The 26,005-nt window shown below is 45.8% G+C and overlaps 1 protein-coding gene across 1 annotated transcript in view; it reads left to right on the top strand.

The window, feature by feature from the left end:
- Positions 1-26,005, top strand: part of LOC309566842 (uncharacterized protein) — a 210,968-nt gene that overhangs the window by 138,148 nt on the left and 46,815 nt on the right. The window contains exons 11-12 of the mRNA XM_082272164.1: positions 6,789-6,875; positions 10,116-10,268. Of these exons, the coding sequence (XP_082128290.1) occupies positions 6,789-6,875; positions 10,116-10,268 (240 nt within the window). The remainder of the gene's footprint in view (positions 1-6,788; positions 6,876-10,115; positions 10,269-26,005) is intronic.

Raw genomic sequence — 26,005 nt, 5'->3', positions numbered from 1 at the left:
CTTTCTATCAACATTGAGAAGACTGATGGGGCGCCAGTTCTCAATTATTGAGGGGTCTTTACCTTTTGACAGAAGAATCACAGCGGATTGCCTCATGGAGGGAGGGAGAGAACCCTCATCTAAACAGCTGTTATAAACCTCCGTTAAAAAGGGAGCCAGAATGGACTTAAAACACTTGTAAAATTCAGCTGTCAACCCATCTGGCCCAGGCGACTTTTTGGTAGCCAGCTTCTCTATAGCACGAACTACCTCATCCGCTGAAATTGGTTCTGTCAAATCCATCAAAGGCAATGTATCATTTCCCAATCCTGGAGTAGAATCCAGAAAGCTTTCCATCCTGTCCCGACTAAGGTCCTTTCTTCCCAGAAGGTCTGCGTAATATGACCTGAAGATCTCCAGGATCCCTGATCTGGACTTCACCAGGGAACCCGTACTATCCCTCAGACCTATGACCGTCTTAACTGCTATGCCTTGCTTACAGTTCTGGTAAGGATCAGGCGAGTGATATTTCCCATAATCTCTCTCCAGAACCAAGGAGGCATGCCGGTCGTATTGACACTTCCTAAGAAGAAGCTTTACCTCCGAGATCTCCCCTGGATCTCCTCCATACGAGACAAGACGATCAAGCTTCCTCCGCAAATGCTGGTAGGCAATATACATACCAAGCTGCTTCTTCTTACTTATGGCCTTGAAAAGTCCAATCGCCCTTTGTTTCACAAGCTCCCACCACTCTGACTTACTGCTGCAAAAGTCCAGAATAGAAACCTGTGCCTGAAAAAAATCCTCAAAGGATTGTCTTACCTCTACATCTTCCAGGAGAGCCGAATTCAGTTTCCAGGTACCCCTTCCCCTGGGTGGAGTGTCCGAGGCATTCAGAGTCACAGACAGCATACAGTGGTCAGAGAACTCCACCGCCCTCAACTCAGGAGCCGAGAAAGCAGAGTTCTCCTTTAAAAAAAACCTATCTATCCTACTCTGACTATTCCCTCTCTGAAACGTAAATCCCGTGCTGCCAGGGCAGTGCTTAATGTGCACATCTACCAGGCCTGCTTGTCTAACCATATCTCTAAGAAAAACGCTATCATAACCCAGCCTGTCTATGGAGACCCTCCTGTCTTCAGGCCTAATTATGGTGTTAAAGTCACCTCCAAAGACAACCTGCTGGGATGTAAAAAGGAAGGGCTTGATCTTTGTGAAGAGGCATTTCCTGTCCCATTTTGACTGCGGTCCATAGATATTGATGAGGCGCAGGTCCTGCCCCCTAACAGAGACGTCTAAGACCATGCATCTCCCCATTTCTACCTCAATTATCCGCCGGCACGTTACCATATCGGTTTTAAAAAGAACCGCAACTCCGCTGCAAGGCTCAGCCGCAAGAGACCAAAAGGAGGGACCGCATCTCCACTCCCTTTTTGCTAGATGGACATCGGCCAAAGTATTGAGCCAGGTCTCTTGCAAAAATAAAATCTCAGCATCAAACTCACTGAGCAAAAATAAGGCAATATCACGAGCTCTTGCAGATTTCACGCTGGCGACATTAATGGTCGCCACCTTTATCAGAGCGGGCACTGCCATCAGGATGATTGGGGTAGTCGTTTCTTAACCTCCACCACACTCTCATCACCCGAAACAGCTCTCTTTACACTATGTGACTCCCCCTCATCCATAGATGATAAAGTAGATAAATCGGATACTAACTCCTCCCCTGATAAAACCGAAAATGTGTTGCCAAGAGGAACCCCTCCTGGCTCTAACTGTAAGGAAGAAGTGACCGCTTTACTGGTCTTCCTCTTCTTCTTTTTCTTCCTCTTTGTCCTCTCCCACCCCTCATCATCCGAATCCTCCACAACAGAGGGTGAGACATGGGACATGGACACCCCTCCCTCAACCCCATCGACCCCACCACCATCCAGCACCCCTGCACCCTCTTGGCCGCGTTTGCGGTGTCGAGAGACAGGGACTGGAGGTGGAGTAGGCCGAGGGGGAAGATCCACTATACCCGCCCCCCCAGCAGCTTCCGCTAGTCTGGAGGATCTACGCACAGTAGATGTAGGAACAACAGGAGGGACAGACTCAGGGACCACATCACTAGGGGAAACAGAATCTGACACAACAGACACAGACTCAGGGACCACATCACTAGGGGAAACAGAATCTGACACAACAGACACAGGAGGGGCAACAACAATTTCCTCTCTAACTTCAGCTGCTTCATCTTCTTTATCAAGCCTCTGCAGCTCAGTCTCCAATCCTGGCAAGTTATGCAGTGCCTCTGGGCACTGGCTATATGGATGACCCAGCTGCTGGCACAAATTGCACCGAATCTGGGTGCATTCTCTGGCCAAATGGCCTAAATCCTGGCACAGTGAGCACTTCTTGTGGGTGCAGGACGATGCAAAGTGGCCTTTATCACCACATTTATTACATACCTTAGGCTGACCTTGGTAGAAAATGGTCAGCCTATCCCTACCCAGAAAGGCTGAGCAGGGAAGGTGCTGAACTACATCGCCCAGCACCCCCAATTTTAGCGACACTGTCCAGGCCCCTGTCCATATCCCATGCTCATCAAGGACCTTCCGCAGTGGAGTGAGGACCTCGCCATATCGGCGTAGCCATACTAATAAATCAGCCTCTGGTATGGATTCGTTACGCACCAAAATGGTCACTGATTTTATCAGAGGCTGCCTTGAAATCACTTTTGGCACCAAACCACTCCACTGCTGAAGGCCCTTGCACCTCCTAAATCTCTCCCAGAAGAGATCCAAACTTTCAGGTTTTACAAACGACAAATCAAATTCATAACTCCCCACCGGGCAAATTAAAGCAAAAATATCACAAGCTTTAAACCCCATTTCCAAAATCAACTCAGCCACCCTCCCCCTTACTGGCGGAGTTCCATCCCCCACCCACCTCAACTGTACCACATTCCTCCTCCTATACCCACCAAACCTCCCTGAATTTTGACTAATAACAGAATTCCCACCACCCACCCTGGTGTGACTCCCCAAAGCTGAAGCATAGCTTCCAACATTCCTCCCAGCAGAAAATCCATCAGTTTTTTTTAAATTATCTGACACACACTTAGCAGATAACGATTGCACAGATTCGGGATTGATCTGTGCAATCGAATCTTTCCTCTGCTGAGCAGGAGGAGAAATGTAATTTTTATTTTTCCCAGCATTACTAACCCCTTCACCACCACCCACCACATTCATTGCTTTAACATTGTCATTTTTTATACTTGCTGGGATACTTATTATTGCTGTTGTCTTCACAGCAGAATCCATAGCTGCTGCTGCACTGGTAAAAACTCCAGCTGTCATCTTCTCTTCCACTAGGACAGGGTTTTCAGCTGTGGAAATAGCATTCTGTTTTAACACAGCAGCAGGTAAAGCATTGCAGGATATTTCCATTGCTACTTCCATTCCACTTCCAGAACTATGTTGATCCCCTCCCCCATCAGCAATCAGCACTGGAAGACTGGGAGGCTCAGGTGAACATGAAGCAGGCTCTTTGGAGCTGGCAGCCATTTTGCTTGCCGTGGGACTACTGGTCTCAGCCAGACCAGCAAAATCCATGCCTGGGGTGTTTAATGCAGGTCCATCCACATTCGTCTGATGGTCCGGGGCTTGCATGTCTGTCGGTTTCTCCACAGCGGTAACTCCAATAGGTAGCTGTATGCAGAGCTCTTTCTCACCTGGGACACCATCCACTACAGCAGATGGGGCAGACATGTTGGATGGCAGCATGGTGTACTGGGATTTCTCCACCATTACTGGCTTTGCTGACTTGAATCTCCTCTGCCCATCCTCAGGGATTTCTGATGGATCATCAGAAAATACAAACTTGTCTGCTTTCAGGGGTGACTCCATCTGCTGGATGAATGTCAGGGATCCATGTCCACTCTCAACCCCCTGGCTGGTTGCCACTGGTGATTCCCAGTTCTGGCATGTGGGGAGAGGTGCAGAGGCAGATGGAGCCTGGTCATCCATTAACTGAGGCTGCTGATCCACAGAACTTGCTGATGCTTGGCTGGTAAATCGCCTCTCATTGTCAAATTTTTCTTTAAATGCTCCACTTCTATCTTTCAGCCTTTCCAATAATAAAGTTTGTTCCTTTACCTTTTCTTCCAATTCCTGTAACTCAGGCTTCATGGCTGTGCGATTTTTACTCCAGGCCTGGAAATACTTGGTTTTGAAGGATTTGTGTTCAGCCTTCAAAACTTTAAGTTTTTCTTCCGCTCTCCCAATCGCCCTAAAACGATTGATAATCTTCTGGCTGAAGACATCCGCATTCTCACCAGGGCCTGGACCCACAGACAGGTCCTCCACCTCCTCCTCACTAGGCCCCGTGTCATCAGGGGGATCCCTCCCAGGGCCTCCCCCAGGATCAGGCATTGTTCCTGGGCCAAGCTAGCAAGCAAGGCCCAGGCTTGAAAAGGGCTGGTTCTCAGAGAGAGCTCTTTGGGTGTGTCCTCCTCCTTCTTCCCACTGACCACCAATGTAAGGGACATTCTTCTCACTGACCCTCAATATAAGGGACTTTCTTCTCACCTACCCCCAATGTACGGGACATTCTTCCCATTGACCATTAATGTAAGGGACATTCTTCCCATTGACCACCAATGTAAGGAGCATTCTTCCTATTGACCACCAATGTAAGGAACATTCTTCCCCCTGACCACCAATATAAGGGACGTTCTTCCCAATGACCACCAATGTAAGGGACATTCTTCTCACTGACCCTCAATATAAGGGACTTTCTTCTCACTGACCCTCAATATAAGGGACTTTCTTCTCACCTACCCCCAATGTACGGGACATTCTTCCCATTGACCATTAATGTAAGGGACATTCTTCCCACTGACCACCAATGTAAGGAACATTCTTCTCACTGACCACCAATGTAAGGGCCATTATTCCCAATGACCTCCAATGTAAGGATCATTATTTCCACTAACCACCAATTTAAGGAGAATTCTTAGGAAAACAGGTGTATAGGTGCTACAACCTTCCCACATAAAAGCTCCGCCCGGTGCTTAGACCTTGAGGCTGCTGACACCTCCAACGTACCGGGCATTCTTCCCAATGACCTCCAATGTATGGAACCTTCTCACTAACCACCAGTGTAAGAGCTATTCTTCCCACTGAAGAGGGTCATTCTTTCCATTGACAACCAATGTAAAAGGGCATTCTTTCCATTGGTACCTATTGTAGGTAGCATTCAATGCTCTGACCAACGATGTAAGGAGAATTCTTCCCACTGACCACCAGTATAAGGGGCATTCTTCTCGCTGACCACGAATGTACGGGGAATTCTTCCCTCTGACCACCAATGTAAGGGACAATCTTCCCACTGAGCACCAAAGTAAGGGACATTCTTCCCACTGAGCACCAAAGCAAGGGCCATTCTTCTCGTGACTTCCAATGTAAAGGGAATTCTTCTCATTGAGTCCCACTGTATGTAGCATTCTTTCCACTGACTTCTAATGTAAGGGACATTCTCCCACTGACCACCAATGCAAGGAGAATTCTTCCCACTGACCACCAATGTAAGGAGCATTCTTCCCACTGACCAAAAGTGTAAGGAGCATTCTTCCCAATGCCCACCGATGTAAGGAACATTCTTCCCACTGACCACCAATGTAAGGAGCATTATTCCTATTGACCACCAATGTAAGGAGAATTCTTAGGAAAACAGGTGTATAGATGCTACAACCTTCCCACATAAAAGCTCTGCCTGGTGCTTAGACCTTGAGGCTGCTGACACCTCCAACGTACTGGGCATTCTTCCCAATGACCTCCAATGTAAGGAACCTTCTCACTAACCACCAGTGTAAGAGCTATTCTTCCCACTGAAGAGGGGCATTCTTTCCATTGACAACCAATGTAAGGGGCAGTCTTCCCACTGAACACCAATGTAAAGGGCATTCTTTCCATTGGTACCTATTGTAGGTAGCATTCAATGCTCTAACCAACAATGTAAGGAGAATTCTTCCCACTGACCACCAATATAAGGGGCATTCTTCTCATTGACCACCAATGTAAGGGGAATTCTTCCCTCTGACCACCAATGTAAGGGACATTATTCCCACTAAGCACCAAAGTAAGGGACATCCTCCCCACTGAGCACCAAAGTAAGGGACATCCTTCCCACTGAGCACCAAAGTAAGGGACACTCTTCTCATGACTTCCAATGTAATGGGAATTCTTCTCATTGAGACCCACTGTACGTAGCATTCTTTCTATTGACTTCTAATGTAAGGAGCATTCTCCAACTGACCACCAATGCAGGAGCATTCTTTCCACTGACCACCAATGTAAGGAGCATTCTTCCCATTGATCACCAATGTAAGGAGCATTCTTCCCACTGACCACCAATGTAAGGAGGATTTTTCACACTGATCACCAATGTAAGGGACATTCTTCCCATAGACCACCAGTGTATAATAACCACCACATGCCTAACTCCATTGCTCCCCACGTGCTAGCGATTAATCTCAGGCAAGCATGGACAATTTTAGTAGCATTACATAAATAAATAAATATTCAAATTAATATAACTGTGCTGGTGCAGCTTAGCATTCCTTAGATGTTATCTTTTTTCCCCCTTTATTTCCCCTGGCGATATCCTGCCAGTGACAACACCTTCCTAAGTGTTTTGACCTGGCTTAATATTATCTTCCTGTAGATTCCTGCACAGAAGAACTGAAACCAGAGGGGGCGCTCTAATGCAGTGCAGCGTTGGGCACTACATTCATACAATATACTAATTTCTGTTTCTTACAGATGTGTAAGATTCCTGATCTGTGCCCAAGACTCGATACTCTGCTAACAATACGAGAGTTACCTGGCATTATAAAATATCTGCATCCGGTAAGCCTATTGAAGAATATGAAATACTGTAGGACAGCAAGCATTTATACTTTAGAATTGATAGTAGTCAGATTTAGAATAGGACTATTGCAATTTTTAGTGTAACAGTGAAGTCAGATTTTTAGGAGATCTATTTTTAAAACATTTGTTGCACAAACTTCAGAAACATTTGTGCAAACTGAATAAAATTTTACAAATTTTTTTCTAATTGATTAATTCCTGTATCCAGAGGCGGCTCTAGGCTTTGTGAGGCCTAAGGCAAAACTTGGACATGAGGCCCCACTCACGCCCATAATGGGAAAAATAATTCAAGCAATAAAAATTAACTGTATAAATTGCATATATTAAGAGCCTTAACCTTTGTACTATGAATTCACACTTTCTAGAATTTTCTCTAACCAATTATTCTTTAATCAAAGATCATTAAACATCGGGTATGTATGTATATATATATATATATGTCTAATCTTACATCACAGTCCCCAGCATTTCCCTATAGGTCATGATTCCCTGAGTCCCTCCTTACATCAAAGTTCAGTGTCCCCCCTTACATAAGAGTTCTCCTTTAAATCAGATTCCCCCCCCAGCATCTCCTCCTTACATCAGATTCCACAGAATTCCTCTTCACATTAGAGCCCCCCTCTTAAATCAAATTTCACAGAGCCCCCTTTACATCAGAGTCTCCAGACTCACTACACTGTAAGAGGGAAGTCTGAAGACTCTGATGTAAGGAGAGTTCTGGGAACCCTGATTTGAGGGGGGAAGCTGGGGACTCTGGTGTAAAAGGGAACTCTGTGGTCACCAAAGCTCCCCCATGCATCAGAGCTTCCAGAGACCCCCTTACACTTCCCTTCCTCAGTCCACAACAGTCTAGGGCACGACAAGTCCCACTGCAGAAGGCTACCATACCTGAGTCCCCACAGAGGTCACTGTAAATTCCAGTATAGTGCACTGCCATTCCTCCCTGAGGAATGGAAGCCTGCTATGCTTTGACTTGTACTGCTCTCTGTAGAGGACTGAGGAACTACTGCCTGCTATGCTAAGACTTGTAGTGCCCTCTGTGGGGACTAAGGCATGGCAGCCTGCTATTCTGGAACTTGTAGTGCCCTCTGTTAGGGACTGAGGATTCCTCAGTCCTCCACATTCTAGGGCACTATAAGTCCCAGCATAGTGGGCTGTCATTCCTCAGTCCCTCACAGCTCGGGGAAAAAACAACAGAGTTAAACATCTAAAGGACAACTCCAACCAAAACTACCAATAATTTACAGAGTCCATATGCTATATAATGTCGCAGCCCCGCTACCCCTCACCTTCCACCTCGGGTGCTGTCATTGTGTAGGGCAAAGGGCTCCATCTCCACCATGTTTGGCTTTGATGTCAGATATGCAGGACTTGCTCAGCTCCACTCTCTTCCCTGGCAACTGCCTCTGGCATCATGGGGGGGCCTCTCCTCCTCTCTAAAAACACCCAGGGGCCCTCTCCTTGTCCCCCAGCCACCCAGGGGCCCTCTCCTTCTTCCCCAGCCACCCAGGGCCTTCTTCTCCTCCTCCTCCACCAACCATTTTAGGACTCTTACAACTTCCCTGGGGCTACTCACCCCCTTTGCATAGTAGACACCGCAAATCTATCACCAGCCTGCAGAGTGACAAGTCAGGGCCTGGTTACCTGTATGTTCCTGGGCCAGAGCAGAGCTCTCCTCCCAGAGCAACAACTGATGATAGCAGAGTGAGCTGACCGGGCAGTCACTTCCTACTGGTGCAGGTACACGCCCACCGATTCCTCCACATCTTAGGATTACCTGATCAGACGGCCAATCCCCAGCCAGAGAAGGCGGGGTAAGTGTCAGCGAACAACAGGCACCTGGCAGCCGCAGTGAAGGGACTGCAGCACACTGCTGCAACTTTTATATCCGAGGATTTTAAACAATCTTTTACTTGGGAGATTTCCCTGACTGCGCCCTTCTAAATGTTGTTGCTCCGCCACTGGCCGCAAGGCCCCTGTAGGTGCGAGGCCTTAGGCGATCGCCTAATTTGCCTAATTAGAGAGCCGCCTATGCCTGTATCATCAGCTCTGTCTAGCGGTCAAAATGTGGTATCGTTTTCTGAAATACTTCAATGAGAAAACATACTGTATTTTGACCGCTAGGTGGTGCTGATGATGGAGGAATTAATTTATTAAAAAAAAAAATAAGCTAAAATGTAGTTCAGATTGCACGAACAGGGCCGGTGCAAGGATTTTTGCCGCCCTAGGCAAAATAAAAATTGCCGCCCCCCCATATGCTCTCCCACCCCCACCCCAAGATGCTGAAGGGGTTAAAACCAGTGGCAGCTGGTGCTCCATCGGTCGGGGGGGGGGGGTGGCAGAAGGACCTGGCCACGGACCGCCCCGTCACTCCAGAGTCCAGTCCACACCATATTCCCCCCAAGGCACCAGATGACTTACTTTGTTCCTCCGGACGGCGACGGCTTCCCTCTCAGTCTCCTCCATGTCCCCTCTCGGCGGCCGTCTCCTCCCTCCTCCTCCACCAATAGGATGCCTTCCCCTTTGGCCAATTGGGAAACAGGTCTTGAGACCCACTTCCTGATTGGCCGGGAGGAAATCAGTGTGGCAATAGCAAATATTCATTCACTATTGTCACACAACTGGGTGGGCTCAGGACGCAGTGCTCTGTGCCCCGAGCCCACCCTTTTTTGAAGCCTATTAGAGCCTCTGGCTCTAATCACGTACTTCAAAAAAGAAAAAAAAAACTGTCATTGGAATCCATGCGTCCGGCGTCCTGCATGTAGATTAGGGGGCTGAATGCATGGATAGGGGGGGCAGCGCCCCTGCGCCCCTAATGGATAGGCCGGCCGCCACTGGTTAAAACCCCTTCAGTGACCTACGGTAAGTCACTTGCCCTGGGCCAGGCTCCGACGGCACCCCCTGCTAAGTTGCGCCCTGGGCGGCTACCTAGGTCGCCTTACTGGTAGCACCGGCCCTGTGCATGAATGCTTATGACTTTCAGCTAATGAATGTTTTATAAATAGATTCCTATGCATTTCTTGCAGTTCAGCTTTGAGTGGATTTGGATCACTTGTATATCTAAAAAAAACATTGACAGGATTATAGATTCCATATGTTGGCAACAAAGAAGTCATATTGGCCTTGTCTACCTTTCCGATGTCCTCTATGCTAGGTAAAATAAACTAGGTGACAGTGTTTGCAGTTATGAATGGAACTGAACAGACTCTGCCTCTACAGTTACTTTTGCAGAAGATCAAAGCATGTAGCCAACTGCTGAGCAGCCAAGCTTTCCTGGAGGTGCTGGCCTACGTCTTGGCATTGGGAAACTTCTTGAATGAGAACGCCGGCAAGGAAAAGGCAAAAGGCTTCCGACTCTCCTCCCTCACCAAAGTGAGTGTCCTACTTCATATCTGTGAAGTTTTTCATTGATCCAGGTCATGGTATAGAAGTCTATGGTCCCATTCAGGTCATGGTCTAGCAGTAGTTGGTCACATTCAACTGGACTTGTTTTCCAATGTTGAAGATGTTTTGTGGATCTCCAAGCCAGTTCTTCAGTTCTAATGAGTCTCAGGAAGATACCGAAGCAGTTATTATCCACAGTGTTTGCACTGGCACTTTTATTCCAATCACAATGGAATGTGTCAAGGCGGATGTTGATTGTCCAAGAACAGGAAGGGAGGTGTGAAAGTTGTGGAACCCCCATGTTCTAGTTGCGTAGTCCCATCTTTGGTGATGAGAGTCTTGGTGCTGGGATGTAATCCCATCCTTTGACCCACTTGGCTGAAGGTGTGAATTGTTGTCAAATTACTGGAGCAGAGATGTTAAAACAACCAAATATGTGGAACACAAGTGTCGTTGAAGGCTCCCACCTCTATTCAGGGATGGCTATTCCAGTTTGACGTTGCTGACCTTTTTTAAGCCTCTTGTGAACCAGCTGTCCTCTCTGTCCAAAATGTGCCCCTCACTTTCCTCGAAATAATGTTTCTCAACCAGGATTCCGTAGATCCCTATGGTTATTTTGAGGATGCTTGGGGTTTCTTGAACAGTGAGCAATGGTGGATTATTTGGTGGATTAATTTGCAACCAACATTGACCGCCATTGCAAGGAGGCATTTTTTTCAGTAACCACCAATGTAAGGGGAGAATGCAAGGAGGCATTCCACTAACCATTAATTTTAGGGGTCACTTCTACATTGATCACTAATGTTAGAAGATGCCACAATTTTTTATACATCTGTCTTTCTTTTCTGCAGTTATTATTTATTTCAAGAATTTTACTGAAAACAATTGATTAGGATGTTTGTAAGAAAATTAGCAGCCTTGGGTGTCAAATACACTAGGTACGCCAAAAAAACAACAACTAATTATTCAAATTATTGATGGCGCTAATGTACCATGAGGTGTAAGTCTAATCTATTTTCTAGTTCCTCAAAAATCTGAAAATCCAGGGGTAAAAAAAGTTGAGAAAGTCTACCTTAAGATGTAGGAAAAATGCTGCATCTTGCCTGTAGAATGTGCCTTCCTATCATGGGCCATTCTTTTCTTGAGTGTGTTTTGTTTATTTGCTGGGGTATCTTCCTGACACCCCTTAGAACTGAAGACTTGGCTTGAATGAAACGTCTGCAACATTACAAGTCCAGCTAACTACTTGTCAGGTCACCTGTGGCCAGGTGAAGACTGCACCCTGTTGGAGACAGGGGTGCACCACAAGGTAGTGAACCCAGTAGCTGACTGCTGCGGATTGGCAGGAACGCGAGCCCAAGATTCCCCAGGGCGCGGAGTCTAAGACCCAGCAGGTGTTCACCAGAGCCTCTAGTGGTGAGGATGGACCCAGGGGATAGTGATGGGTAAGCCGAGGTCGGGACAACAGGCAGACGAGGGTAACCAAGGAACAGGCCAAAGGTCAGGGTCACAGGCAAAAAGGAGAAGTCAGAGACAAGCCAAAGTCGGAACACAGAAAGGTAGATCAAGCACACGGCAGACAGGAAACAACTAACAAACACTGTTAAAAAGCAAAGCAGACCTGCAGTGCACTGGTTAATATAGACTTCCTGTGATGGCCTGGGGTGGGGCTGAACAGGAAGGAGAGATGATAAAAAGAAACCAGAAGTGAAGTCTGGCCTCTAATGCAGACATGAAGGAACAGGTAAGCTGCCAAACACTATTGCAAGTCCATGACACTACTACTAGTCCTACTTTATTTACACAGTAATTTAAAGGGGTAGTCCAAGGAGTACAAAAATCAACAGGAAACTCCTGTAGCATTAAGTAACTCGTAGTATAATTTCTTATTATAATGTTTGTTTTAGATCTTCTCTATAATAAAGTTATAATCAGTTACCAGTAGCAGGCAGAATGTGGGACTGTGGGATGGGTCCTGTAACAGATTACATTGCATGGATAATTCACACAAAGAAGCTGCCCTCGCTGACTGACTGTTAAAGCTGTGGGTGGTAGAAAGTGAGACAGTGAGCAAAATATATTTTTGCCTGCCAAGTAATTATAGCCACACTGACTACATTGTGGCAACTAAATTTACCTATCAAAAACACAACTAATACTAAATTATTTAATCCTAGCACTTACCTAGGAGGGTGCTACACTTCTATTTCTAAGCGCTACAATAACTAGGAAATTATATTTAAGCATTCCAGTGTCTCCTCTTGTCCTAGCTTCCCAGATTCCACATACTCCAGAGATTCTACCATGCCTGCAGGAGTAAATATAATCTCCAATGCTTAACTAGCAGCAAGATATATTAACACAAAGCAAATAAAAATATACTGTGTTCCTCCATATAATCCACCAAAATGTGCAACATTTACAATGCATAGATACAGCATACAAAGTGGTGAAAAACTATTAATACATATGCAAACTAAATTTAGTGTTTGTCATTGATACAAAAGTCAATAAGTCCAAATACAGAGCTTTCCTGTGAAGAAACATGTGCTGCAAGACCAACAATCCAATTCTCTACACAATGGGGGGTCTTCCTCCAAAGGTGTTGATTATATCCATCAACCAGATAGATCCCCCGCGTGGAGGTAAACTCACCGATTCCAAAATAACCCATCAAATAACAGGCAGGCCAAGCGGTGCTTGTGGGAATAATCCCATCCTTTCTCCTTAACCCTTCCAGGGACTCACCAACAGCCTAAATATAGGCAGAAATAGATTGGTTGCCATGTACCTTGGTGGAGGCCAAAGTGATGAGAGGGCCTCCCTTTGCAGCTCTGGCCCAAACACACCTGAATGTGAGAACAGGAGTGTGAGGCTCAGGTTAGCATGGTTGTCGGGGACCTAGATGGCAGATGATCATCAGTAGAGATGGTCTGCAGAGATGATGGTAGATGCAGGCAAGAGAACATCTCATGATCAAATGTTGCCCAGCAGCCCGTGCCCTGATAGTGTAGAAGTGAAGGGTAGGAACCAGATGGTAGATCTGGTAGGCAGAATATCAAGAATCTAGTGCTAGTAGGCAGGGAGACAAAGCCTGGAAGCTGAGCCAAGGACATACATATGAGATGATTGGAAGAGACGTGGTCAGGAGCTAGACCAGGGTCATACACAGATTGGCAATAGTAACAGAGGCATGGTCCAGTGACAAGTCGGGGTCCAGTTGAGTAGCTGGTAAAAGAAGCAGGGTCTGGAGGCAAGCCAGATCATACACAGGAGATCACATAGGAGATCAAGCAGGAGCGAGGTCAAGGAGCAAGCTGAGGTCACGATCAGGAGGGAGTCAAGCAGCAGAAACAAGATGAGCCAGCAACGGTATCAAGGTCTTACCTTGCCCTCCTGTTGGCAGCCATCTTGGACTGCTGCCTCTTGTGAACTCTGATTGCATCATCACTTGCCTGCTGCCTGGTGGTCGCACAGTGATGATGCTGCACACCTGACTATATCTATAACCTGATGGGTTGCAGTCCTTGCCCCTTGTGTTTGTGCTCCAAGGTGCATCTCTGCTAGCATCCTTCTGTTCTCCGTGTTTCTACTTGCATAGGCATGCGCAGCCCATTAAATTAGGGTGTGCACCCCAAAGCTCAAACACACGTGTTTGTGTATGTCTACGTATATATGACCTGAGCACATTTATCGCCCTGCCGACACATTGAAAGGCAAGTGCCTAAAGACTTCTCTTATGGCAGAGCCAGTAAGAGAGAGATTTTTCCCATCTTCCTACCAGCACAAAAAGTGATAATGGTAATGTACCTGGGGTGATTAGGGTGTGCCCAGGCACACCTGGCACACCCTGTGCGCACGCCTATGTCTCCTTGTATGACCTGGCTTGGCCGAAGATTCTCCTGGCTCTTGACCTCGCAACGGCAGACGACCCGGCATCGGCAGACAACAAGGCATTGACAGACTACCCGCTTCTGGACTCAACTCTGGCTTGGGTGACTACCTGCTTCTGGACTTGACCCCGGCTTGTTCCTGCTCTCACTCCTTCACTATTGCTGTGCGTTTATTGTTGTTTGCTCCAATAAACTGCTTTATTTTACCTGCATCCCCATATGGTCTGGTTTCCTGGCACCCTGACAAATGGGAAGTCAAGCAGGGTAACCAGGATGCACAGAAACAAGGGTCTCATGGAGGTGAAGATCATACAGCGATTAATAGTCACTATTTCATCCTTTAAAAAGGGTGCTAAGGGCAAATCCTGAGAGTATTTATTTTCTATTTATTATTTATAGCACCGTAAATTTACACAGCGCTTTACACATATATTGTGCATTCACACCAGTCCCTGCCCTCAAGGAGCTTACAATCTAAGGTCCCTAACTCACATTCATACACATACACATACCAGGGCCAATTTAGCCAGGGGCAAATTAACCTACCAGCATGTCTTTGGAGTAAAGTTTCTTTTATAAAATTGACACAAAACAATTTTACAAGACACGAGTGCTCAACCCAACACTAGGGATCAGCCGCTTAGTCCTCCCTAAATTATGGACCATCAGTCATTTGCATGCATGCTAACGTCTAAGCTTTGTTCAACTCAACGCATTCCGTCTCCTAAAGACTTTGTCAGGAGCGGTCCTTTTTAAGGATTATATGGAGGTTCTACTAACTAGGGGACAATATAGTAACAGAACACTCATAGAAAAAAGATACGGGCCTGGCCAAGTACATCTACAGAAATGTAAAGAGGAACACATTCTAATGTGTTCATTAGGTGTATCTAAAGCCGGGGATTTTTTTTTTTTCATTTTGGATGGAGCAGGGAAAAGTAAACCCACATTGGGGATATTATCCCTCTCTATTTGTCTTGTTGACTATTGTCACCAGGGCAGAAAGTGATTGGAAATCCAACATTTTGAGTTGCTACCGGCAAAGGAAAGGAGGAAGTGAGGATGCTTTTTTCGGTGACCTATAAGAGAGAACTTTGAAGGGAGTTGTACCGGAACTGCAACCCACACTGTACTTGTCGACTTCCATCAGTATACGGCTTCCTCCCAGTCGTGAACATAGATATCAGATTTTACAGCTGCCCCCATACAAAGCTAGCCGACAACTTAGCTTATTCTGGAACCTTCTCCTTTATTGAACAGTTTCACACTCAATTTATACACACATGAGCACATCCCCCTCCTGATCAGATTACCACACACAGGTCAGGGGTTGCCTGATTACATTATCATATGCAGATGAAATTGTGTACAGACATAGAATTAACCTGAACTAATTATCTAGCTATCTGGACAGAAACAATATGTGAGTTCATTAACAATTAACAATGGGACAGACCGGCTTAACAGAATCCACATCACATCTCAATAGACAGACAACAGGGAGAGCCTGTCTCTGACATTGAAGTTCAATACACATTATCATAATTGTAAACACAGAACCCATTTGAAGCAATCCAAACCATTAGGTATCTGCCTTTCACTCCCAGTGACGGTGAGTACCGTCACAGGAGTCATCTCACTTCCTGTTGTGTCATGAGGACAGGAAGTGAAATCTCCAAGATGCCAATAAAATCTGATTTTTAACCCTTTTCTACTCCATCCAAATCTAAAAAAAAAATGTGGGGTTTAAATACACTTTAAATTTGAACTCTAGCTTCCCCTCTAGTCTTGCACAGTTATACAGGCTCCTCACCTGTACTAAAATTGCTTACTCTGATTTCACTGCACACTGTGAGCTTTTCACATGGTGCATTCGAAGTTCGAGGAAGTCAGATAGTGCCTGCCTTATTTCTTGGCTGAAGGACATCTCTATCATCAGAGCAATTTCTGTCTCTCAGATAAGATCCCACTGACACCATTGATCATTTTAGCTACTTGTGAGGGGGGAATTCTTCCCAATGACCATCACACTAATGAACATGGGTCATTTTTAATAGGGCTTCCCTGAGACCGGACAGTTATTTCAAGGGTTCCTCCATGTTGAAAAGGTTGACAAAGGCTGATCTAGCCCTCCGGGCCTGGACAAGTGGCTGCCCAGGGCACTGTGGTATCATGTGAGGTGGGGTGCACCGCAAGGAGATTGATGGAGGAGGGGAATTTGTGTTGGGAGGAGGAATTTGGGGGGCAGCAGGAGGTATGAATTTGTCTAAGAGGGGAAATCTGGGTGTGTGTGTTAGGAGTGGTGATTAAGGGGGACTTGTGATGAGAAGAGGAATTTAGGGGCAGCAGGGGTATGAATTGTTCTAGGAGGGGAAATCTGTGTGTGTGTGTGTGTGTGCTAGGAGTGGTGATTCAGGGGAACTTGTGATGAATGGAGGAATTTAGGGGCAGCAGGGGTTATGAATTGTTCTAGGAGGGGAAATCTGGGGGGGGGGGTGTGCTAGGAGTGGTGATTCAGGGGAACTTGTGATGAGAAGAGGAATTTAGGGGCAGCAGGGGGTATGAATTGTTCTAGGAGGGGAAATCTGGGGTTGTGTGCTAGGAGGGGTAATTCAGGGGAACTTGTGATGAGAAGAGGAATTTGGGGGCAGCGGGGTTATGAATTGTTCTAGGAGGGGAAATATGGGGGTGTGTGTTAGGAGTGGTGATTCAGGGGAACTTGTGATGAATGGAGGAATTTAGGGGCAGCAGGGGTTATGAATTGTTCTAGGAGGGGAAATCTGTGTGTGTGCTAGGAGTGGTGATTCAGGGGAACTTGTGATGAGAAGAGGAATTTAGGGGCAGCAGGGGGTATGAATTGTTCTAGGAGGGGAAATCTGGGTGTGTGTGCTAGAAGTAAAGATTCAGGGGAACTTGTGATGAGAGGAGGAATTTGGGGCAGCAGGGGTTATGAATAGTTCTAGGAGGGGAAATATGGGGGTGTGTGTTAGGAGGGGTGATTCAGGGGAACTTGTGATGAGAGGAGGAATTTGGGGCAGCAGGGGTTATGAATAGTTCTAGGAGGGGAAATATGGGGGTGTGTGTTAGGAGGGGTGATTCAGGGAAACTTGTGATGAGAGGAGGAATTTGGGGCAGCAGGGGGCATGAATTGTTCTAGGAGGGGAAATCTGGGGGTGTGTGCTAGGAGTAAAGATTCAGGGGGACTTGTGATGAGAAGAGGAATTTGGGGGCAGCAGGGGGTATGAATTGTTCTAGGAGGGGAAATATGGGGGTGTGTGCTAGGAGGGGTGATTCAGGGGGACTTGTGATGAGAATAGGAATTTGGGGAGCAGCAGGGGGTATGAATTATTCTAGGAGGGGAAATCTGTGTGTGTGTGCTAGGAGTGGTGATTCAGGGGCATTTGTGTAGGGAGGGAGATGGGAGAAGGGAATGTGTGCTAGGAGGATCGAATTGAGGGGTTTGTGCTAGAAGAGGTGATATTCGTAGAGGGGGAAGAGAGGAGGAGATTTTTTTTTCTGTGGGGAGAGGGATTTGTGCTAGAAGGGATGATTGGGGGGTGTTTGTGCTATGGGATGTGGGGGGGGGGTGGTAATGTGTGCTAGTAGGGGGTTTTGGAGTAGGGGGGGAGAGGATGTATACCCAGAAGGGAAATTTGATGGGTAGACAATTTGTGCTAGGAGGGGTGATTTTTTTGAGGGGTGCATTTGTGCTGGGGGAATTTAGGAGATGGAGGGGGCAGAGCTTTGTGCTGGGAGGGGAGATTTCTGCAGGGGAGCGGATTTGTACTGGGAGGAGGTGGAATTTATGCTTAGAGGGTAATCATGCAATTATGCAGATCAGTACCCAACTTGAAGGGGGGTGGGGGATGGGGGGGGGGGGGTTGCTGACAAATAATGCTCATACATCTTGGGGGGGTGGGGGGGCGCCCCTTTCCTCCCCAACCTGACTGTCCCTGGTCCAACCCTTTCATTCATTGGATTCCAGTTCTTTCAAACATGGAAGCTCAGGGCATTACATAGGGCGGTCTGCACTAACATACAGCCTGCCTAGGATCGCTTACTCCTCCAGAGTGACATCCACCCATTTTCGGGAAGCTATGCATTGCACCCTAACAGCCCCCCCCCCCCCCCCCAAACAGCCATGATCTACCTGCATTGCAGAGAGAAACACAGGAATCCAATGATGATGTCACTGGATCTAAAATAAGGTATGCAATAAAAAGGGAAAGCTTCTATTTAGAAGTTTTATTAGTATGTTGATGAAGGGGAAAACAGGAAACTGCTTCAATGATTTGATCACATTTTCTAAGTAATTCAGAGATCTTCTTTTATTATTGGCTCTGAATTCTGATGTTGTATTCATGCAGAATGTCCGTGAATTCCAAGAACGAAAACTGCTTCATTCCATTTCCATAGACGCCTGCCTAATGCAGTCTGAGAGTGGTTCCTATTTATGAATGTATGAGTGATTTATGGCGGTGAGGGAACAGCAGGGATCTTTGCGGTATCACTGCTAATACCTCATTCATCACTTCGAGAATCACCGACCAAATCAGTTTTTCCCCCCCAACACGCTTCCCTGTGGAGTTCCCCCCAACGGCGAAGGGATCTCAGAAAATAGTGAGCACGCGGGGGACAGAAAAATATATCTTCACAGCAAGTTACATGGAGCAAGCCTGATCTCAGCAGATGAGAAGTGCCAAATTAAGACACGAGGCTCCACCAAGCTCCAACAATACGGGAAACGTCCACACAACATTATCCCAAGGCAGTGAAAGCGAAATGATTACCCTTACAAAAAAAATCAACTAGCCATTACTCCATATGCAATTACTTCTAAAAACTCCCTAATTCAAATATTGATGTCAGCTGCTGGGAACTGCTGAAGCTTTCAGTTCTACGCGTTTCGTAGCATCAATATACAGTATGTCACAAAAGTGAGTACACCCCTCATATTTTTGTAAATATTTTATTATACCTTTTCATGTGACAACACTGAAGAAATGACACTTTTCTACAATGTAAAGTAGTGAGTGTACAGCTTGTATAACAGTGTACATTTGCTGTCCCCTCAAAATAACTCAACACACATCCATTAATGTCTAAACCGCTTGCAACAAAAGTGAGTACACCCCTAAGTGGAAATGTCTAAATTGGGCCCAAAGTGTCAATATTTTGTGTGGCCACCATTATTTTCCAGCACTGCCTTAACCCTCTTGAGCAGCACATAAATTTTTGGTGCAAAGCACCAGTTCCCTGTTGTATAATCTTTTTGTCCACCTCTGCTAGGATCTTGTAGCTGTTTTTGGAGCTATCGACACGGCAACCCAGGAAAACGCTTCGGCCTTGCTGCCCCTTGAATGACCAGGGTAGTCTGGAATCACTGAAAACAATTTGCTCCCTGTGTTTGCTTGTTGTTTTCACTTAACCCTCTTGAGCATGGAGTTCACCAGAGCTTCACAGGTGGCCACTGGAGTCCTCTTCCACTCCTCCATGATGACATCACAGAGCTGGTGGATGTTAGAGACCTTGCGCTCCTCCACCTTCCATTTGAGGATGCCCCACAGATGCTCAATAGGGTTTAGGTCTGGAGACATGCTTGGTCAGTCCATCACCTTTACCCTCAGATTCTTTAGCAAGGCAGTGGTTGTCTTGGAGGTGTGTTTGGGGTCGTTATCATGTTGGAATACTGCCCTGCGGCCCAGTCTTTGAAGGGAGGGGATCGTGCTCTGCTTCAGTATGTTGCAGTACATGTGGGCATTCATGGTTCCCTCAATGAACTCCCCAGTGCTGGCAGCACTCATGCAGCCCCAGACCATGACAATCCCACCACCATGCTTGACTGTAGGCAAGAAACACTTGTCTTTGTACTCCTCACCTGGTTGCCGCCACACACGCTTGACACCATCTGAACTAAATCTTGGTCTCATCAGACACAAGACATGGTTCCAGTAATCCATGTCCTTAGTCTGCTTGTCTTTAGCAAACTAGTTGTGGGCTTTCTTGTGCATCATCTTTAGAAGAGGCTTCCTTCTGGGACGACAGCCATGCAGACCAATTTGATGCAGTAAGCGGCGTATGATCTGAGCACTGACAGGCTGACCCCCACCCCTTCAACCTCTGCAGTAATGCTGACAGCACTCATACATCTATTTCCCAAAGACAACCTCTGGATATGACGCTGAGCACGTGCACTCAACTCCTTTGGTCGACCATGGTGAGGCCTGTTGTGAGTGGAAAATGTCCAGTTAAACCGCTGTATGGTCTTGGCCATCGTGCTGCAGCTCAGTTTCAGGGTCTTGACAATCTTCTTATAGCCTAGGCCATCTTTATGTAGAGCAACAATTCTTTTTTTCAAATCCTCTGAGAATTCTTTGCATGTTGAACTTCCAGTGACCAGTATGAGAGAGTGCGAGTGATAACACCAAATTTAACACACCTGCTCCCCATTCACACCTGAGACCTTGTAACACTAACAGGTCACATGACACTGGGGAGGGAAAATGGCTAATTGGGCCCAATTTGGACATTGTCACTTAGGGGTGTACTCACTTTTGTTGCCAGCGGTTTAGACATTAATGGCTATGTGTTGAGTTATTTTGAGGGGACAGCAAATGTACACTGTTATACAAGCTGTACACTCACAAAACGGTGAGGGGTGTACTCACTTTTGTGAGATACTGTATGTTTACTGGTCGTTTGTCTCTTGACTTGGGCTCTCTTATGATACCTCCACGGCTCTAACTGCCAGATGCATGTTCATGGGTTTGAATTTATGTTTCTATATCCCCCCTGTAGCTGTGCAAAGATGAGCCATTTACTGCCTCCGTTTTAGCATAGGTCACTTTATGGTTTGGGTTTGCCATTGGATCTGTAAACACTCACCGGCCACTTTATTAGGTACACCCATTCAATTGCTTGATAACACAAATTGCTAATCAGCCAATCACATGGCAGCAACTCAATGCATGTAGCAATCTAGACATAGTGAAGACGACTTACTGAAGTTCAAACCGAGCATCACAATGGGGAAGAAAGGGGAAATAATGTCTTTGAACGTGGCATGGTTGTTGGTGCCAGACGGGCTGGTCTGTGTATTTCTGGGATTTTCACACACAACCATCTCTGGTTTACAGAGAATGATCCAAAAAATATCCAGTGAGTGGCAGTTGTGTAGAGGAAAATGTTTTGTTGATGTCAGGGGAGGGGAATGGGCAGACTGGTTCCAGATGATATAAAGGCAACAGTAAGTCCTGGTTCACACCTATGCAGGTTGCAGTTTACATATTTCAGGTGCATTTTGCATTTTTCAATACACGTTTTTGATCCATTGAGTCTATGGAACCAAACAAACAGAAGAAAGTCCCTGGCCCTTTCCAATAAAAATGCACAAATGTGAATGTGACCCATTGGAAACCATGTTAAATGGACTGTAGAGTGTTTCTGCAAAGCTAAAAACGAACTAAAAAATGCATAGGTGTGAACTAGGCCATGCTCTAATAACCACTTGGTACAACCAAGGTATGCAGAATACCAACACATCGAAGCAGATGGGCTACAGCAGCAGAAGACCACACCGGGTGCCACTCCTGTTAGCTAAGAACAGGAAACTGAGGCTACAATTTGCACAGGATCACCAAATTTGGGCAATAGAAGAATGGAAAAACGTTGCCTGGTCTGATAATTCTCGATTTCAGCTGTGACATTCAGATGGTAGGGTCAGAATTTGGAGTAAATAACATGAAAGCATGGATCCATCCTGCCTTGTATTAACGGTTCTGGCTTGTGGTGGTGGTGTAATGGTGTGGGGGATATTTTGTTGGCACACTTTGGGCCCCTTAGTACCAAATGAGCATGGTTTAAACACCACAATCTACCTGAGTATTGTTGCTGACAATGTCCATCCCTTTATGACTACAGTGTCCCCATCTTCTGATGGCTCCTTCCAGCAGGATAATGCACCATGTCACAAAGCTCCAATCATCTCACCACTGGTTTCTTCACCATGACAATGAGGTCACTGTACTCCAATGACATCCACAGTCACCACATCTCAACCCAATAGAGCACCTTAACCACTTGCCGACTGCCTAACGCCTATCTACGTCGGCAGTCAGCCCCTCACAGGCAAAGTGACGTAGGTCTACATCACTAGCTTGTGAGGGTTTAGGGAGCGAGCGCGCGCCCCCGGAGGCGCGCTCCCGCTCCCGAGCGGTCACGAACCCCCCCACGCGTGTGACCGGCAGGACCCGATGTCCGCCGGTCACTCGGCGATCGTCGGGGGAGAGAGGCAGGCAGCTTGTGTAAACAAGCTGCCTGTTATTCTCCCCTGTGTATGAAGGATGATCATACGGTTCTACTATGTAGAACCGTTGATCACTGTTCATACATAGGAAGCCACAGCCAATCACAGTAGAAAGCATGCCCCTAGGGACACACATAGCCCCGCCCTTTCAAAAAAAGTTAACCCCTTCACTGCCAGTGTATTTTTACAGTAACAGTGCATATGTATAGCACTGATTACTGTAGAAATGTCACTGGTAACCCCAAAAGTGTAAAAAATGTCAGTCAAGGGTCCGATCTGTCCGCCGCAATGTCGCAGTACCGCAAAAAAAATCGCAGATCGCCGCCATTGAGCGTTAAAAAAAAAACAACAAAAATGACAAAAATCTTTCCCTTTGTTAGTAAACGTGATAACTTTTGCGCAAACCAATCAAAATACGCTTTTTGCGATTTTTTTTACCAAACATAGGTAGCATAAAACAAATTGGCCGAAAATGTTAAAAAATTTAGATTTTTACATTTTTTTGGGGGGGAATTTCATATAAAAAAATGTGAAAAATATTGCTATTTTTGCAAAATTTACGCTCTTTTTTTGTTTATAGCGCATGATCAAAAAATCGCACAGGTGATCAAATACCACCAAAAGAAAGCTCTGTTTGTGGGAAAAAAAGGACGCCAAATTTGTTTAGATACAGCGTCTCACGACCGCCCAATTGTCCGTTAAAGTCACGCAGTGCCGAATCGCAAAATACCCCCTGGTCAGGAAGGGGGTAAAATCTTCCGGGGCTTAAGTGGTTAAGCAGCCGACAAATCTGCTATCATGTCAATATGGACCAAAACCTCTGAGGAATGTTACCAACACCTTGTTGAATCTATGCCACGGAGAATGAAGGCAATTCTGTAGGTAAAAGGGGATCCAACCCGGTACTAGCAAGGTGTACCTAATAATGTGGCCGGTGAGTGAATATTTTTAATGGGAAATGCAGCAAGTAATGTTTATTTAGCAATGACTCAGAAGAACTTATCAGTGATGTAGGGATCACAGGGCGGGGGTAAGTAGAGGCATCCAAAAGTAGAAGAAGTATCAAATGCTAAAATTCTGATGGTGATATGGAAAGATAGGAGACACAGGCCATCGGATAGGTGAGTGTAATACCTCTTCTGTCGCAAGGAATAAAGGGGAAGTAGGAGACATGGGCCAACAGAGAGGGGAGTACAATACCTCTTCTATTTAAGAGAATTTATTTTTGGATAATTAATGGAGCTCGTAGAGTCACTTAGAGAAGTAGAATATTTAGAGAAATAGAACGGTAAAGTATGGAACTTGACCATCAAGCCTTTTTGTTTCCAACTTAATATCACCTAATTAAAACTGGACACATCAAAGACTCGGAAACCTGCAGATAATGCACTTTGAACAGTAATTAAGCATCATTTTCCTTCACAAACAAGGCTCAACCCAGCAGGAAGCCCTCAGTTACAATTGCTTCATCTGATGAAGAGAGAGAATATATCTTCAATAATAAAAATTCTAGCTTTGTCACATATCTAAGCTGTTTCAATGAGGTTGATAGTATCGAACATGATCTTGCATTATGGTCTTGTCCAGTGGTGGGTCATGTTGGGGGTGTAACATTCTATTTGTAGAGTGTAATAGAATTGTATTAAGATCATGTCCAGTGGTGGGTCACGTTGGAGGTGTACTTCTATGTATAGAGTGTGATAGATTTGTATTATGATCATGTCCAGTGGTGGGTCACATTGGAGGTGTAGTGTTTTATGTATAGAGTGTAATAGAATTGTATTATGATTATGTCCAGTGGTCGGCCATGTTGGAGGTGTAGTGTTCTATGTATAGAGTGTAAAAGAATTGTATTATGGTCATCCCCAGTAGGGATGATCGAACGGTTCGGGTCGACCATGGGTTCGACCCGAACATTGGGTGTTCGAAATTCGGCCGAATTCCGAACTTTTTGTGGTAAAAGTTCGGAATTCGGCCACCAGAACCGCCCAAAATGCAATGGGACATGAACTGTGCTTTAAAAGCCCATGATTGGCCCAGAAACATCAGTAAAATGTGATTGGAGTGACTACGGGGTCCAGAGGCCAATCAGGAGTGAATACGCCCCTTATACGCCCCCCAGTATATAACATAGCCCCGCCAAAACTCTAGCACTGTAATACAGAGGCTGTGGAAGAGAATGGGAGCATTTGTGTTTCTTCTGCAGCTTGTAAAGCTCCAGTGTCATTTTGCAATTATGAGTGTGAGGAAAGGGATACGCAGTGTAGTTAGGGTACTATATACCACTATAGTTAGATTCAAAAATCTAGTTTTTGTAGGGATAGCTTTAGGTGTCAGGGTGACCGTAGTGTAGTTTAGGGTGACCTGACTCTGCCATGTCAGGGTGACCGTAGTGTAGTTTAGGTGACCTGACTCTGCCATGTCAGGGTGACCGTAGTGTAGTTCAGGGTGAACTGACTCTGCCATGTCAGGGTGACCATAGTGTAGTTTAGGGTGAACTGACTCTGCCATGTCAGGGTGACCGAACTCTGCCATATCAGGGTGACCCCACTATGCAGATTCTGGGTTAGGGGTATACATATATACATATATATATATCAAAAATGACAATTTTTAAGAACTTTTTTTTGCCTGATTCATAGTCCCTGGGGCATGACCCAGAACCCTAGGCACTTTTTAGGGGCATTTATTGGGTTTTAGGGCTTCAAAATTGTGTTCTTTGATTCCAGAAGTTCGGTCCCATTGATTTCAATGGGGTTCTGGAATCCGAACCGAACTTTCGGGAAATTCGGGTGTTCTGGTCGAACTAAACTTTTCAAAAGTTCGATCATCCCTAATACCCAGTGTTGGGTCATGTTAGGGGTGTAGTATTTTATGTATAGATGTCCAGCGGGGGGCCATGTTGGGGGTGAAGCTTTCTATGTATGGAGCCTAACAGAATTGTACTATGATCATGTCCAGTGGTGGGTCACTTTGGAGGTGTATAGATGTATAGAGTGTAAAAGAATTGTATTATGATGATGCCCTGTGTTGGGCCATGTTGGGGGTGTAGCATTTTATGTACAGTATAGTGTAATAGAATTGTAATATGATCATGTCCAGTGTTGGGTCATGTTGGGGGTGTAGTGTTCTATTTATAGAGTGTAATAGAATTGTAAAAATACCATGTCCAGTGGTCGGCCATGTTGGGGGGTGTAGTGTTCTATGTATTGAGTGTAAAAGAATTGTATTATGGTCATGCCTAGTGTTGGGTCATGTTGGGGGGCGTAGTGTTTGATGTATAGATGTCCAGCACTGGGCCAAGTTGGGGGTGTAGTGTTCTATGTATGGAGCCTAACAGAATTGTACTATGATCATGTCCAGTGGTGGGTCATGTTGGAGGTGTAGTTTATGTATAGAGTGTAATAGAATTGTATTATGGTCATGTCCAGTGGTCGGCCATGTTGGGGGTGTAATGTTTTATGTATAGAGTGTAAAAGAATTGTATTATGATCATGTCCAGTGGTGGGTCATGTTGTTGGTGTAGT

The sequence above is a fragment of the Pelophylax lessonae genome, assembly GCF_965119305.1.
Source record: "Pelophylax lessonae genome assembly, chromosome: 11".
Taxonomy (NCBI): Eukaryota; Metazoa; Chordata; class Amphibia; order Anura; family Ranidae; genus Pelophylax; species Pelophylax lessonae.
This window is presented reverse-complemented; position numbering and strand designations above follow the sequence as displayed.